General features: G+C 43.9%; 1 protein-coding gene across 1 annotated transcript in view; it reads right to left on the bottom strand.

Moving 5' to 3' along the window:
• Positions 1 to 265: 265 nt before the first annotated feature.
• Positions 266 to 16703, bottom strand: part of LOC138300929 (sperm flagellar protein 1-like) — a 109053-nt gene continuing 92615 nt past the window's right edge. Inside the window, exon 7 of the mRNA XM_069240831.1 lies at positions 266 to 2055. Coding sequence (XP_069096932.1) covers positions 1942 to 2055 — 114 coding nt within the window. The 3' untranslated portion in view covers positions 266 to 1941. The remainder of the gene's footprint in view (positions 2056 to 16703) is intronic.

Raw genomic sequence — 16703 nt, 5'->3', positions numbered from 1 at the left:
TAAACCCTTTTCAGCATGATCATTCCTAGTGTGGTTAAAAAGACACAATACTGAATAATGAAAGGATATGAAGTCATTAATAGGCCAGATAGACTGGCAGTCATCTTTGTCCAGGAAACCTTAAGAGTCATGTGAATGAAACTAGATTTGCGATTATCCTACAATGAGGAGAAACAGCTTTCACTGGCACACAGTCTCTGCATTCACTGCACAAGATTCAATATGTTTCAATTTCCAGAGATCAGAAACCACAAAATCATGTTTTCACACATTACAAATTATCTTTATTTTGCCAATGGGACACCACACATAACTTGTGATGAAAACGAAACGAACAAAAATGCTTCATAGAAACAATATATACATCCCAAACAAGGAGGTTCTCACCAACTGTGACAAAATAATTAAAGGCCAGCAATGCAGACATTCTGTGATATTTCCAAAGTAGTTTTGATACTGTGTGCGGAGAACAAACTTTCACTGTTTATAAGATGGTGGTTGGGTAGTTTTGAGGCGAATGTCAGGCTTATTGTGTTCTGAAAGTCCCTTCATGTAGTTGTGAACATGGTTTAAAATACTACAGGCTACACGTTTGCTTGTAACTCTCTTTATGACTTGTTTGAAGGAAACGTTAGAAGGAAGAACTCTGTCACTAAGGTGTTTTGCTGGCATTCTCCCACCAAAAGTGGAACACAATCCTGAAATTACACAGGTATGCGCTATTCTCCCACACACAGGGTTAGAGCACAAGTGGGCTGGTAATAAGGCACTATAATATTGCACGCAGTATTACCGATTCTGGGTGGTACTACCATGCCTTTACTTAGTCATTACAAAGTGTAACATCAGTAATGGCGAAAAATATAGGCACAGCATTGTTAAAACACAGCTGTCTGCATGTTTTTCCTTATTCCAACTACTTTTCCCAGCATAGTTCCACCTACTTTTCGCAGGTGGGTATGTTCTCGGATTTACCAGCCCACTTGTGGTTCCATTTCATCTAAAACCAGGAGTTTTCGGTTTGATATAAAACCATTGCTCCACTCGCGAATGGGTCCATCCTAGCAGTCCATTATCAATTGAATCTGAAAATCTTACTTTAGATGTGTAAAGATAATTAATTTGTAATTAAAGAAGCTCTACGTTATCACATTCGTTATACAATAAAATCATCTACAAGAAAGACTGTTTCTATATGCTCCCAAACTTGTTAAAAACCAGGAGGCATAACCACTGGAATTGACAGACCACTTCACTAAAATTCATGCACAAGTGGCACCCTAGCTGGTTGGCAGTCTCATCAGAAGAGTCAATGAGGCATGACTCAATGGAGGTGGCTCTTGGGCACAGTGGCATAGCAAGAAATCCGTGGCCCATAATTCATGCAGAGGAAATGTGCCCCTGCCCCTGATTGGGTAGTAAAAGGATGCCATAATTGAGGTGCAGAAGGCCACTCACACCTGTAAGCCCAAGTACCCCTGCATCTGATGCACTAGTGAAAACTACACGCCTTATCGGGCACACTGGTAAGAGCCCCAGCATGCCACCTGGGCTATGCACACAGTGGGTAGTGGGTGATGCTGCCTGCACGGTATGCACAGAGGTGGTGGGGAGCTGGGAGTGAGAGTTGTGTGAAGGATTATCAGTGTCCATTAGTAATGCATGAGTTGGGCACATTGGGGGAAAGGGTGTAGTCATTCACTAGTTCGGCTGAAAGTGCTGTGTGCACTCAAGTATGGCAGGGGCTGCCTCCTGTGTTGCCACTGTCTGTGCAGTGCACACACGTACGGATGCTGTCAATACTGCCCTTCTTACAAATCAACCCCAAATAAATCACATGATATTTAAAGAAGGCAGAAGTGAGCACTGGATGAGAAATAGCCCACTACCCATTCTTGATGTTCCGGCAGTGCAGATGGTGTGTGCTTCTGTCTTCTGATTTCACTTGTCTGGATTCCGTATCCTGGGATTGTTTAAATGTCGTGTTAAATCCTCAATTCTCAAATCCTTCAGCTGCACTAGATGCTCAAGACGGTGAATCTTCATCTGCAAAATCTTCAGAATTAAAGATGTCAATGAGAGACTTTTTGAGATAAAATGTAGTACGTAGCATTTTTGTTTGAACCTTATTGTCCAAAAAACGTTTACAATCTGAAAGCTGAGTTGGGACATAAGATCATAGTAAAAAGACAGACCACCATGTGATAACTGTAGCGCATAATTCAACTAGGAGAAGGACCACTGTGTAATAAATGTATTACATCATATGACCTCCAAGATGGCTATACATATAAACATAGCTTACATATAGCACACGTTTGGGAGTAGAGCTAGTAGTCAGGCCTAAAATGGCTCACAATATACTCTGGGCCTCATTTACAAGAATTTTACGCATTATTATTGATGCGTCAGATTTCTTGCACATGCCGCCCATCCCCTAACAATGCCATGGATACATTACACAATACAGAGGTCCATGGAGCACGTTTTCACAGATGCATCAGAATTCCTAATGCATCGGTGGTGCTAAACTGACGCATTGCTGAAGTTGCGTTGTTAAACTGATGCAACCCCAGCAATGCGAGGAGAGTCCCATAGGAAAAAACCCTGCGTCAATTTTGTGCTTGGTCTGTGCAGACTGTAAAAGTTTGATGCAGTGAAGTCGTAGAATGAGGCAGTGAAAAGTCGTAAATTTCACTGCTCAGTTCTATGTGGCTTTTTCCAATGGAATGCCAAGAAAAATGTGAAGCAGGGCTTCACAAACTGACGCGTTGGGCCCAGTGCGTCAGTTTGTAAATATGGAACAGAGTAGTGCATTGCTAGTGCCACTGCTGCATCAAAAAATGATGCAGCAGTGGAACAAAGGACTTGTAAATGCGGCCCTTAGTTTTCCACCTATTTCCTTCTACTCCATCTTATAGTCTTTCTTACACATTTTGCAGTAAACGTCCAGCGGTATTAGAGTGACAGGGATGGCAGAACGGATTTTCATTAAAATGGGAAGCTCTCTAGCCAACTTCGGTAAAGGACGCTGGATTCAGGCTATACTGGGCCCAAGCAAATTGGAAACTAGAAGGCTAATGGATCAAATGATTTTGTTGTTGTAAAGCCCGCGATCTGCATGATCACAGGTTTTGTAACAGTAAAACCACAAGTCGCAAAGTACCAAAGGCATAACGCAAGTTGGATATATTCTGAATCACAATGTGCAAGTTCTGACTCATTGCCAATAGGACAGACGAGACTGGATCACAAAGCTTTTTGCCTAGTAACTGTTGTTTAGTCCGACCATTGGCACATCAGGTTCTAGGACTGTTGGTGGGCCAGGCTGAATTGTTAAGTCAGTGACTTGACCAGCCAATACAACACAACAAGAAACCAGAGCCTGATTTATGAAAAGTTAGCGCTGCCTTTATGTCATTTTTTGACGTAAAATGTCACAAACTTAAAAAATATAATTATATTTTGTAAGTTTGTGCCACTTTTACGTCAAAAAATGACATAAAGGAGGTGCTAACTTTTCATAAATCAGGCCCCAGATATTTTCTAGTGATTGGAATAACACACCTAAAAACACTGGAAATTAATCAGTGTGTAAGGTAGCACAGGATTGTCCAACGACTCCTCTGAAAGTGTTCAACACCATAGTTTGAGTGGGTTGAATGTCTTCAAGGCTTTGACAACCTTTTGGAAATGCCTGTCAATGCCTAAGAGGGAAAAGGTAGAACCTCTAAACAGTTGTGTGAGTTTATCCATCTATCATCTGCCACGGTCTTTTCCAGCTACGTTTTTAGAACCACTAACTAAAGGTTAAACCAACGCTTTGGAGGAGACATTGGCTTGTGCTGTGTACAAGAGTACTAAGAGGCATATTTACATGCCCCCAATGCCACCAGAGCATCACTTTTTGTGACGCTCCTGCAGCACTGTGCATTGTGCCATATTTACAAGCCTGCGCTTACCCACTTTTGGCTTAGCGCCGCCTTGTAAATATTGGCCCCTCCAATGCAGTTTTTCTACGGCAGAGGGTTGTGCAATGAGTTGCTGTGGGCATTCCACTGCAACACCAATTGCTTTTCACGCTGCCTCAGATTTACAAGCATTTGTAAATCTGTGGCAGTGCCAAAAACTAATGCCACCCTAGGGGTGGCGTTAGCATGGCAAAATGAGGAGAAATACTCTCATTTCTACTCATTCTTGCTTCTTCAATGTGTGCTGATTTCTGCAGCACCCATAGAAAGAGCAACACACCATGAATGTTTATGTGCAGGAAGGTGTTCCTTCCTAAACATAAACAATCATTCAATAATTTCTATTTACTACTTCTATGTGCGCTGCATTCTGCAGCACCAGTGCTATGGGAAACACAAGGGTGCATCATATTTGTGTAAATATGGCGCATACCCGTATTTCAGAAGTAACACAGCGCAGCGCTGCCAACACCACTAAGGTCATACAACAGCCACTGCACTGCGTCATGTTTGTCAGTACCTAGCCTACAGAGTAATGTGTACTGGCTTTACTGCAGACACTAGAGAAAGAAAAAGAGAGAGAGAGTACAAAAATCACACAGTGCAGTTGTTGATCAGTATGATGAAATGACCTTACAATGGATCATGTATTGTATTGTATTGTAATCGTATTTATATAGCGCTTACTACCCCTGACGAGGCGTCGAAGCGCTTTTCGATGAGTAGCACGCTACTCCGGAACCCAACAAGAATTAGTGATGGATTAGTATTGTTTAATAATGAGTACAGTTTTAGTATTATTATGAGTTAATTTGAGCCACGGATATGAGAGTTTGTTAGTTAGATTGACTGGAGTAATGGAGGGGTGGAGGAGGAAAGAAATCCAGAAGTGTTAATTGGGAGTATATCCTTCATTTACTCAACCCAAAGGCTTGGGATGAATAAAGGGGGGCGGAGGGGGAAGAGTATGTGGAAGGGTTAGGGAGAACATAGTAGCAGGGTGAGATGAATGCAGGAGAATTTAGTAGGGTTGTGTGGGAGGTCACAGAGGTAGAGTGAGGTTTGGTGAGTTAGATGTGGAGGTGGAGGGAAGAGCTTAGGCAGGATATTTAGGAGATGAAAGTGGTAGAAGGGATTTGGGATGAGTCAGAGTGAGAATGGAGGATAGTTTGATAGAGACATGACATAAGAGTGATGAGTAGATAAGTGTGATAAGATGAGAGCAGGAATTCATAGATATCTAGTATAACAGCCCAAAACCAGAAGCCATGCAATGATCCACGAACATGCCAAGCACAGAAACAACATATATATATATATATATATATACATATATATATATATATACACACACACACACACACACATGAATACACACACATATGCACATACAATACATAATTAGAATCATGGGTAAAAAAAATACTTAGTCAGACAGGTTTAAAGAGTGTGTGTGTATTTTATTGTTATGACAGTAGCAATACATATTTTCCAAAGAAACTATAAATAAATAGAAATATACATATAATCTGAAAAAAATATTTATCCACATAGGCATATGCAGTTCATAGTTGTTTGAAAAAGGTGGTTATGAAGGAAAGAGCCAACTCTTGAGTAGTTTTCTGAAGACAAGAAAGTTATCTGTGGCTCTTATAGTTGGGGGTAATGAATTCCATTGGCTGCTTGGACGGAGAAGGATGTACCACCTACAGTCTTTTTCTTGTATGGTGGTGTTCTAAGGCGGGGTGCCAGTCTTGAGCGGAGGGTTCTTTGTTGGATGTATTTGGTAATTTTCTTTCTGATAAAAAGCGGTCCTGTTCCATGTATAGCTTTGTGGGTGATACAAAGCAGCTTGAAAGTGCATCTTCTGGCAACGGGTAACCAGTGTAGTGCTCTCAAGGCAGGGGAGATGTGGGCTTGCGGCTTTATATGTAGTAGTAGCCTGGCTGCGGAATTCTGGATACGTTGTAGTTTTTTCATAACAGATAGAGATGATCCATGGTAGAGGCTATTGGCATAATCCAGTTTGGATAGTACAAGTGAGATAGTAGCTTGCACCTTGTGTGGAAATCCGAGGTGGGGGAAGATGCGTCGTAAAGTCTTTAAGGTGATGAAGCTTGTGCGTGCTAATTTGCCTACTTGGGCATTCATAGTTAGCTTGGAATCCATGGTGATTCCTAGGTTTTTAACTTGCTTGGATAATTGAGGAGGTGGTCCGAGATCGTCAGGCCAGACGCACATAGGGTCATCATTTTTCCAGTCACCACATATGAGTATTTCTGTTTTGGAGGTATTTAGTTTGAGATGGCTCCAGGTCATCCACTGATCAACGGCTCTGAGGCAACTGAAGATTTCTGAGTTTTCAATGTTTTTGGGGTCTTCTAATTTAAGTAGTATTTGTGTGTCATCTGCATAGTTGTAGCATGTGAGATGGAAATCATTGATCAGTTCTGGTAAAGATATCATGTAGATGATGAAAAGCAAAGGTGAGAGGATTGACCCTTGGGGGACCCCTGCTTTTGTGAGTTAGGGTTCAGACGAGAAGGGGGGGCGAGTGGATGATATTCGCTCTTTTTTGGAGATAGGAAGTAATCCAGTTGAGAGCAATCCCTTGTATGCCGGCTTCGTGGAGTCTTTGAGTTAGGGTGTCATGGTCAATATCAAAGGCAGCTGAGAGGTCCAAGAGAAGTAGTGCAGCAACTCCATTTCGGTGGACTGTGTTTTTAAGATCGTCCCAGATTGCCATGAGTGCTGATTCAGTGCTTCTTCCTGGGCGGAATCCAGTTTGGAAGTCTGAAAGTATAGAATTGTCTTCAATGAATTGTGACATCTGGGCGAATGCTGCTCTTTCTATCAATTTGCCCAGGAAAGGTCCATTTGTGATAGGTCTGTAGTTGTTGGGGTCTTGCGGGACTAGGTTTGTTTTCTTTAATAATGGTCGTATGTATGCCTTTTTCAGGTCTGCAGGAAAAGTTCCTGAAGTTAAAGAGTTGTTGATGATTCTTCTTACAGGTGTGGCAGCAGAAGTAGATAGCAGGATGTTCTTCAAGATTTGTGGTGGGCAAGGGTCAGAAGGGCAACCAGAAGGTCTGCTTGCTTTGACCAAATCCATAAATTCATCCTGGGATATTTGTTTGAAGGACTGTAGAGGTTGGGATGGTTTATTCTTAAAGGGGATTTTAGTAAAGGGGTTGGTGCTGATGGTTTTCTTCTGTTTTAAATAGGAGTCCAATGTGTCTGCCTTGGTTGTGTAGTGAGTTGCCAATTTGTTTGTGAAATCTTGAGTGGTGGGATGACTTCCTTCCATGCATGTAGGTTTTCGAAATTCATTGAGAATTTTATAAAATTCCTTGGTTGTAGATTGAGCATTTAGAATTCTGTCTGAGTAGTATCTTTTTTTAGCTTTTTTGATTGATGATTTGTATATCCTGTTAAGTTTGTGTAGCTGCAGTTTGTCTTGACTGTTGTTTGTTTTGAGCCAGGTCCGCTGCAACTTTCTGATTTGTTGCTTTATCTTTTTAAGTTCTGTGTTTCTCCAAGGTGTTGGTTTTCTTTTGTCGTGTTTAGTTTTTCTGAGTGGTATTAGGACATCAAAAGCTTCCTGTAGCCACTCATAAAGTTTTGGTACAGAATTAATTGTATCTAGATCTGTGTTTGCTGCTAGTTGTGTTTCTAAGTGATCCAAATTGAGTTTGCTCCATGGTCGATAGGTGTATGTATGTAAGTGGTTGTGGGGTGTGTTGATTTGTGGAGTTGTCTGTCGGAAAGTTATCAGATGGTGGTCTGACCAGGTGGTTGGTGTGATGCTATGAATAGTAACGAGTTCAGGCTTAGCAAAAATGACATCTAGGATGTGACCAGCGATGTGTGTGGGATTGTGTACAATCTGATGTAGGTTCAATGCGAGTAGGCCAGTGGTGATAGCTTTTGGATGGGGCATATTGGGTTTGTCAAACCAAATGTTTAGATCCCCAAGAATGCATAGATTGGAGTATAGTGTAATAAGGTTTGAGACTGTGTCAAGAAAAGCATCTGGGAAAGTGGAGTTGTTAGGTGGAGGTCAGTAAAGGAGGAGAAAGTTACAGGAGGAAGTTGGAGTAGGGTGGCATCTGGTAAGGAGGGCTTCACAACCTTGTATGGAGATGTTGTCTGTTTTACTGAGGTTTATTGCCTGTTTGAATATAATAGCTAGTCCACCTCCTCTCTTGCCTATACGGTTTTGTGTGATGGTTTGATAGCCCGGAGGAAGGGCTTCGTGCAACACTGGTGCCATGTCATCTCCCAACCAGGATTCCGTAATGAATAGTAAGTCAGGTTGTGTGTCTGTGAGCAGGTCGTAGATGTGGTGCTTGTTTTTTGAGAGTGATCGAGCATTTATGAGCTGGCAGTTTAGATAAGGTGTGTTAGTGGTAGTGTTATTTTGTTTAGTAGAAGGGTAAGTAGTGTAATGTGAGCTTGAAGCAGGAGTGTTGCTAGTTGTGATAACTGTTTGAGGTTCACAATAGTCTTGCTTTTCAATATAGTGTTCCTCTTCCAGCAGGTTAAGGAGGCATTTTGTTGGGTCTGTGTGTGTGGGTGGTGGACTTGGTGGCTGAGAGAGCCATGAGGAGTGTACTGTTTTTTGTAGGGTAGTTTTATTATGTAACAGACAAGGGGATGCGAGGTTGCTATGAGTGGCATGTTTTTTATTTTGTTTGCGTTTGTTTAGTGTGGATGGAGTATGGGTTAGGGGTGGTGGAGGAGCATGTGGATCATGATGTAAGGCTCTATATTGTGCAATGGAGGAGAGCCGAGTGAATGAATGTTGCTGGATGGGGTGCTTGTGGTGGGTGTTTGTGAAGAGTGGGGGGGTAGGGGTGGAGATAGGATGGAATTTGTATCCTTTGTGTAGTCCTGGGGGTGGGAGTGGGTATGACGATGAGTGTAATGTAAGTTTGTGTTGCTTTGATGTGTTGATGTTTGTGGTCGGTATTGTTTTTGTGGAATAATGAGAGGGGATATTGGTGTAGTTGCTTTTGGTGAGGGATTTGTATGTGAGTTAGTGCTGCTAAGTGGAATTTGAGTGTTAGATGGGGTGTTGCTGTGTTTTGGAGATGAATGTATGAGGTGTGTAAGAGGTGATGGGTGTTTGTCAGGGAAGTAAGTATTAGTTGAGATGACCGGAAGAGGTAATATGTGTGGTGGAGTGAAATGTGGGGATTGTATGGTTGTGTGTAATTGGTGAGGAGAGGGGAAGAGTGTTTGTAGATGATGTGTTTGAATGCAGGGTTTGGGCCTTGTTATGATGTCAGGTGGTCTGTGGGGAGCGAACAGCGGATAGTGTTGTTGGTTAGTATCAGCAGAGAGTGTGTATCTGGGAAACTGAAACTGAGAGAAATGTATGTTGTAGTTTTGTATTGTGTGGGTGGTGGCAGGTAGTGTTAGTGGGAGGGGACAGAGTAGTGTTTGCTGTGAGAATGAAGGTGTTTGACTGTAGTAGTTGTGGGGGGTATGTGTATATGTGTTGTATGTAGGGTATTGTGTTGGGGCAATGCAATCTGTCTGTGGTCAGTTTGTGATGCATGAGTTGGATATCTTTGCAGATAATGTGTTTGCATGTTGAGGGATGTGTGGGGGTTGACACTATTCCTGGTCATATGTGAATTGAGCAGCATTTCTGGCCCTAGTCCCTAGCTGTCCCGAACAGGCCCAAACAGACACCTGCCCTTGTCCTCTCTGCCCTTTGCCTCGACGCCCGGGCTCAGACGCCCTGAATCCTGGCCTTTTATAGCCCTACTGGCCAATAAGAAGCTGGTCCTAACCCTAGCCAATCCGATTTTAAACCCTGATTTAGCCAACTAATGGGGGACACAGCCCTAATCACTAGTCACAGCCCTATTCCTGACCACCAATCACAGACCCAGCCCTAAAACCAGCAACCAATCAGAATCCCAGCCCTATCCACCAATCACAGCCCTAGAACCAACAGCCAATCAGAATCTCAGCCCTATCCACCAATCACAGCCCTAGAACCAACAGCCAATCAGAATCTCAGCCCTATCCACCAATCACAGCCCTAGAACCAACAGCCAATCAGAATCCCAGCCCTATCCACCAATCACAGCCCTAGAACCAACAGCCAATCAGAATCTCAGCCCTATCCACCAATCACAGCCCTAGAACCAACAGCCAATCAGAATCTCAGCCCTATCCACCAATCAAAACTGCATCCCTGGAGCTAGCAACCAATGAAACACCATCTCCCAACAACCTATCACAACAGCATATGCAACAACCACAAGGAACTTATATAAGGAGCAAGTTAACTAAACTCCAGTCCCTGTGGGCAGGGGGAAAGGCAACTGCTGCTCTATTCAGTATCTCCTTGGTACAGACAGGCTGAATCCACACTTCCAAGCTAGCAGAGTCTACTTTCCAGGTAAGGGGGAGATTGTTTAAGAGACAAACACTGCAATAGTGCTGGGCGCACACTCTAAAATCGGGCTTTTTTAAAGGCAAAAATACAGGGGGGCAGACAGTTTTTAAGCACAATTTAAATCACACAAACAGATTAAAACAGTCTCCTAAAACCACACTCTGAAAGATGTATGTAGCCTTTTTACTAAGAATAGGGGGGGAAAAAAGGGGGGGCAGAGGGGAGGGGGGGGGGGTGCCACAAACTAGCAAGGGAATTCACACAGTCACGGCAAAAACGATTTAAAAAAACCCACCACTTTAAAAGAGGCCAGGCTGCCTGAAACACAGAGAGTCCACAGTAAAACAAACACTTTTTGAACAAATAATACTATTTAACCAGAAATGTCTTTGGGCTCCTTACCTAGGTCTTTTTGCAATCCTTGAACACTGGGCTGTATCAGGACACAGGGGAGATGCACAGAGGAACACAAAATGGAGGTGCCTGTCTTTGGCCTTCCCTCCACAAACTTAAGGAGCCAGAGCAGGTGGGGGGGCGGGTCTCAGGTGCAGCAGAGACTCAGGGAGCCAATCAGCTAAGTCCAGTCCCTGTGGGCAGGGGGAAAGGCAACTGCTGCTCTATTCAGTATCTCCTTGGATACAGACAGGCTGAATCCACACTTTCAAGCTAGCAGAGTCTACTTTCCAGGTAAGGGGGAGATTGTTTAAGAGACAAACACTGCAATAGTGCTGGGCACACACTCTAAAATCTGGCTTTTTTAAAGGCAAAAATACAGGGGGGCAGACAGTTTTTAAGCACAATTTAAAACACACAAACAGATTAAAACAGTCTCCTAAAACCACACTCTGAAAGATGTATGTAGCCTTTTTACTAAGAATAGGGGGGAAAAAGGGGGGGGAAAGGAGGGGCAGAGGGGGGAAAGGGGGGGTGCCACAAACTAGCAAGGGAATTCACACCGTCACGGCAAAAACGATTACAAAAAAAACACCACTTTAAAAGAGCTGCCTGAAACACAGAGAGTCCACAGTAAAACAAACACTTTTTGAACAAATAATACTATTTAACCAGAAATGTCTTTGGGCTCCTTACCTAGGTCTTTTTGCAATCCTTGAACACTGGGCTGTATCAGGACACAGGGGAGATGCATAGAGGAACACAAAATGGAGGTGCATATGGGTGAACATCCCATGTTTTTATAGCAGACGCCTCATTTCGAGTTCCCTGGAGATAGGAGGGGGAGATACCAGGGGTATAACTACAGATTCCAGCTAGTATCTCTAGTTCCTTCTCTGGGAAGTCCCCTGAATGAGAAGTGACCTGCTTCTCCAGCAATAAGAGCAAAAAAACACAGATTTTCGCATACTAGCCACCTGTTCTGAGCAATTGGTGAACGTGAGCTGTGAGGCTACAGTATGTTGCTGTCCAGCGGATCAGTTTGGAAGGGTGTCGGGGGCAGGCTCAGGTGCTCCTAGGAAAAGCAAAGAATAGCCCCATGTGCTATAGAAGTGTGAGTGGGCGCCTGACTGCACCTTTGCCATCTGCCTACCTAGGAACCCATGCATTATACCAGGTGCGGATTCACATCAGGTAAAATCAGGGCCAGTGTTCCCGCCTCTATTAGTCCTTGGTGTGGAAACACCACACCACTCAGAACTGGCCCTGAATTGGGACAGGATACCACATGGATCAGCTCATAATAAGGGCAACTGTGGTGTGCAGGGCTAGTACCTAACTGTACAGGAGACACTGCAGCATTTTATGCTTGTGAGTTCCAAAGTCTACAATGGCAGGCACAGCAGCATAAAGGTGGAGGTAAGATAGAGATGGGTTGACCTACAAAGAAGTGGGGCTGTGTTCCCAAACCTTGTGACATTGCACTTCTCATAGAAAAGCCTTCATGAGATCCACCTGTGTCTAGCATAAATTAATGCAGCCCACCCCGGACTTGCAAAGAGGTTACCTACCTGCTCTGTCACACAATGCTGCTTTACTACTTGTGGCGTCTACTACTGCTACAGCATCTCTGCTATACTTTACTATTGTTTCACCTATGGAACAAAACTCTGCTCTTTCACTTCTCACACTCCGTGACAAATCCCATTTGCAATTGTTTTATGAGGCTCTTTCCAAAAAGGGACCTGGAAATTTGTAAAAAGATTTAATTCTTCTACTCCCAAGAGGAGAGGGGTAACATTTGAAGTCAACACCATCTTCAAATGAAGTTGGGAAAGAAGAATGTCTACTAGTGCAGACAGGCATTCTAGGATGGGGCTAAAGGGTAGGAAGGTTATTTTGTTACCCCAAAGCAGGTCCAGAAAAGACAGAAGACCATCAAAGCAGTGAAGGGATAACCAGATGGGGATGAGAGGAGGGTGATAAAGCAAAGCAGAAAATGTCCCTCCCTTTGTTAATGTTAGTCCTGATGAATATTGTTTTCCTTGCCATATTCTAGCTCACCCTTTGGCATGATCTGTGGGCGCTGGGAAAGATGTCCTTTATGTACCCCATGGCGCAGGCAGAAGGTCAGATAGTCTGACTGGAAGTGATGACATAAGCGGCCTTGGGGGAGTCCGTCAATTGTAGGACAATTTTCTGTTCTGACAACTGGATGAAAATGCTGTGAATGTATGGATTCAGAGGAGCGATGACTCCTTGTGTGACCAAGAGGCATTCACTGTACATTTTCTTGGATGATCTCCCAACTATACCAGCTACAGATCTAGCTATAGTACCCACAGTGTCTGGCCCTTAACTTAGTAATTTGCTTCAAGCCCTCAAATCCATCTATAATGAACTGCTTCAAAGCCTCCAATTGCCCATCAGGTATATACCGCTGCACCTTTTCTGCTGTCTGACACCGTGAATACTGACAGGGAGACAAATGATCCGTCTTCAGAGTCTGGGAACCTAAGGAATATACCTTCTCTGCCAAGGCATCCATATTATTCAACTCCATGGGCAACGGATGGGAAATATTTGATGTTCTCATATTACTAATGAGCAGTCTGCAATGAATTCACTTCCAGGTGGTCAGAAGGCGAAAAGGAATTGACAACATCCATCATACACCTCCTAATCACAATGATAGAGTGCCTGAACCAAAGATGGCTTTCATACAAGCCCGATGTAAGATGGATAGATCCACGGGCAAATGGCAAAATTGGCCCTCAGTGCAGGTTGGAATATGTGAGACGCTCATCCTCTTATTCTGGTACTGACCAGCGACAACAGCAGGACATTTAGGCCCATATTTATACTTTTTGACGCACAACTGCGCCAACGCAGTTGTGCGTCAAAAGTTTTAACGCCGGCTAACGCCATTCCAAAGCGCCATGCGGGCGCCTTATTTATTGAATGACGTTAGCCGGCGCAGCTGACTGGTGTGCGTCAAAAAAAATGACTCACACCAGGCAGCGCCGGCGTAGGGGAAAATGGAGCTTGGGCGTCAAAAAATGGGGCAAGTCAGGTCTGAGGCAAAATTCAGGCCTCTACCCAATTTGCGCCATTTTTTTTGACGCCCAACCCCCATTGAAATGACTCCTGTCTTAGCAAAGACAGGAGTCATGCCCCCTTGCCCAATGGCCATGCCCAGGGGACTTATGTCCCCTGGGCATAGTGGCATGTAGGGGGGCACAAATCAGGCCCCCCTATGCCACAAAAAAAATACGAAAAAAAATACTTACCTGAACTTACCTTAACTTCCCTGGGATGGGTCCCTCCATCCTTGGGTGTCCTCCTGGGGTGGGCAAGGGTGGCAGGGGGTGTCCCTGGGGGCATGGGAGGGCACCTCTGGGCTCCTTCTGAGCCCACAGGTCCCTAAACGCCTGCCCTGTCCCAGGCGTTAAAAAACGGCGCCCATCAGGCTGGGCGCCGTTTTTAAGGCCTGCCCCCTCCTGTGCGTCAAAATGACGTCACAGTATAAATATGGGGCACAGGCCTTAAAGTCATTTTTTGGAAGGGAACGCCTACCTTGCATATAATTAACGCAAGGCTGGTTCCCCCTTCTAAAAAATGACGCACATGGTGGAACTTTGACGCCCGCGGGTCGGACGTCAAAGTATAAATATGGGGCAGTGTTTGCGCCGATTGTGCGTCAAAAATTTTGACGCACATTCGGCGCAAAGAGAGTATAAATATGCCCCTTAAGGCCTAAAGCAGAAGCAGTTCTTTTCAACAATGATATATAAAATTCACATTTGTTAGCAGCAGGAATTGGCACATCCTAGTGTGTAGGTCCTGTGTGAATTATAGATCATGCTTATCACAACATAGCACATATTTACAGCGTCTACCTCTAATTTCTTGGTAATACGTCCCTCGGTCAACAACATGATGGGACTCTGGGTATTCCTGTGGCAGCTTAACATAATGTGGTCTAGGTATTCTTTCTTTGACATCACAGGCTCCCAGTGGTTTTGCCAGGGTGACCAGTAGGCAAATCTGAGGACTGACGTATAACAGACTCTGCCCACGTTCTACCTGACATTCAGAGGGATTAGTTATGTAAGTTTTGTGATACACATGGTTATTCCACACAAAAAAAAATGATGATCTTTCCTCTCATTCCAGGGATCAAACTTTGAGCTCCAAGTAATTTCAGGAAGAGTTGGTGTCAAATCCTCCACCCCAAGTTGGGCTATACCTTGAGACATCTGGCGGTGTTTACTGAATTTCTGCAGCACAGATACCTGTTGGTAGCGATGAAGAAGAATGTTATGTTTTGAAGAGATCTAAGCATTCCAAGATTTACAGAAGGTTTCATCTAGCACCTTCAGAACTAGTCCAAATTAAGGTCTTCAGGAGGAACCTACATTATTCCTTGAAATAAGGAAATAGGACCTTTTAACTGTCAATGGAATCTCATTTTTGTACGGTGGCACCCTAAACGGAGCCAACTATGGCTTTCTTTCTCTATAAATCCCAGATTTGGATGTTAAATTATAGGAAGTATTACATCAAGGCTACTGTGATGCATTAATAATGACAACATCTATTAGACATGGATCAACCACATATGCCGCTGGGTTTAAATCCTGAAGGCATGTGCTCATTTTGATCGTGCCCTGCAAAGATAATGTCAAACTGGGCACACTTCTATTATCCTGCCCATGAAACGATTAACTGTTCCAGAGTCCTGATGTCTGCGGTACTGAAAGAAAGAACTGAACTAATGAATCTAGTGGTGTTCCAAGTAGCCTCTGATGTTGTCCATTCAGGTCACAGGTGAAAGACAAGCAGGGACCAATAGGGTGTTTCTAAAATATTTTTAGACATAAATAGCTCCTATTAGTAACTTTATTTTAATTTGCGGATTATGGAAGAGACAGCTGCATTCATGGCAGAAGAGGGAGTTGAGGGCAGATCAGTGACGTAAAGGAAATGATGGTGCCCCCCTGCAAAATATGACGAGGGGCCTCTGAGCCTTACAGATATTCATTGACCATGGGCTGAAGGGCCCATTCGAAGAGCTGGATCCCCCCTGTGCCGCAGAAGCCATAAGGGCCTGTGTTACACCTCTGGGACAGATATGATGTGTGGTCACCTTGTTACAAAGGAATGAGATGTGCCGTGGTGCATGATGCTTTTGTTTCCAAAGGAGGAAGAATTGCTCTATCTTGACTATCTGAATAGACATCCCACTCATCCTGCTCGGTCACTGAGTATGATTTGGAAAAGAATATTGTGTACTTACTTCATTGTTAGTGGGGCCTCCCTAACTTCTTATGCCCTATTACTAATAAAGAATAAGCTTTGTTTTATGGTTTTGGATTCTTACCTTTTACTTGATATGAAGACGATATGTAATGTCGTTATAAACACTGCTCCACCATTGCAGCTACACAAATAGACCGCGCAGCACCGATGCTCTTATAAACCAGCCATGCTCTCATGCCCATGAGTGTCTTTCACAGCCTCTGATTATCGCCAAGTCGGTGAATCACACTTCACCTTAGTTTTCATCACACTGATGCCGGCCAATGGTGACTGATCTCATGCAGAAGGACAAGGATGTGAATCATGAAGAACACGGTGAGTTTCTGTTGTTGCTGTGCTCCAGCATCAGGACCCGGTGTAACAGTGAGCATAAGTGTCAAATGACTCATCAAGCGCCAGGCCAGCTGGAGTCCACATGTGTCATTCCTCTCTCACCAGTCAGCCCGGAAACCGGGAGCCACAATGGCCGACACTGCCCTAGAAGCAACGCTCTGCTTCCTGTCGCAATCCCTGACCAGAAGTGTCTGTCAAATCAAAGGTACCGTATCCCTGAATTTACCTAACTAGAGAACTCTATCTGTCATGCTGGGAGAACGGAAATG

The sequence above is a fragment of the Pleurodeles waltl genome, chromosome 6 (genome assembly GCF_031143425.1).
Source record: "Pleurodeles waltl isolate 20211129_DDA chromosome 6, aPleWal1.hap1.20221129, whole genome shotgun sequence".
NCBI lineage: Eukaryota > Metazoa > Chordata > Amphibia > Caudata > Salamandridae > Pleurodeles > Pleurodeles waltl.
This window is presented reverse-complemented; position numbering and strand designations above follow the sequence as displayed.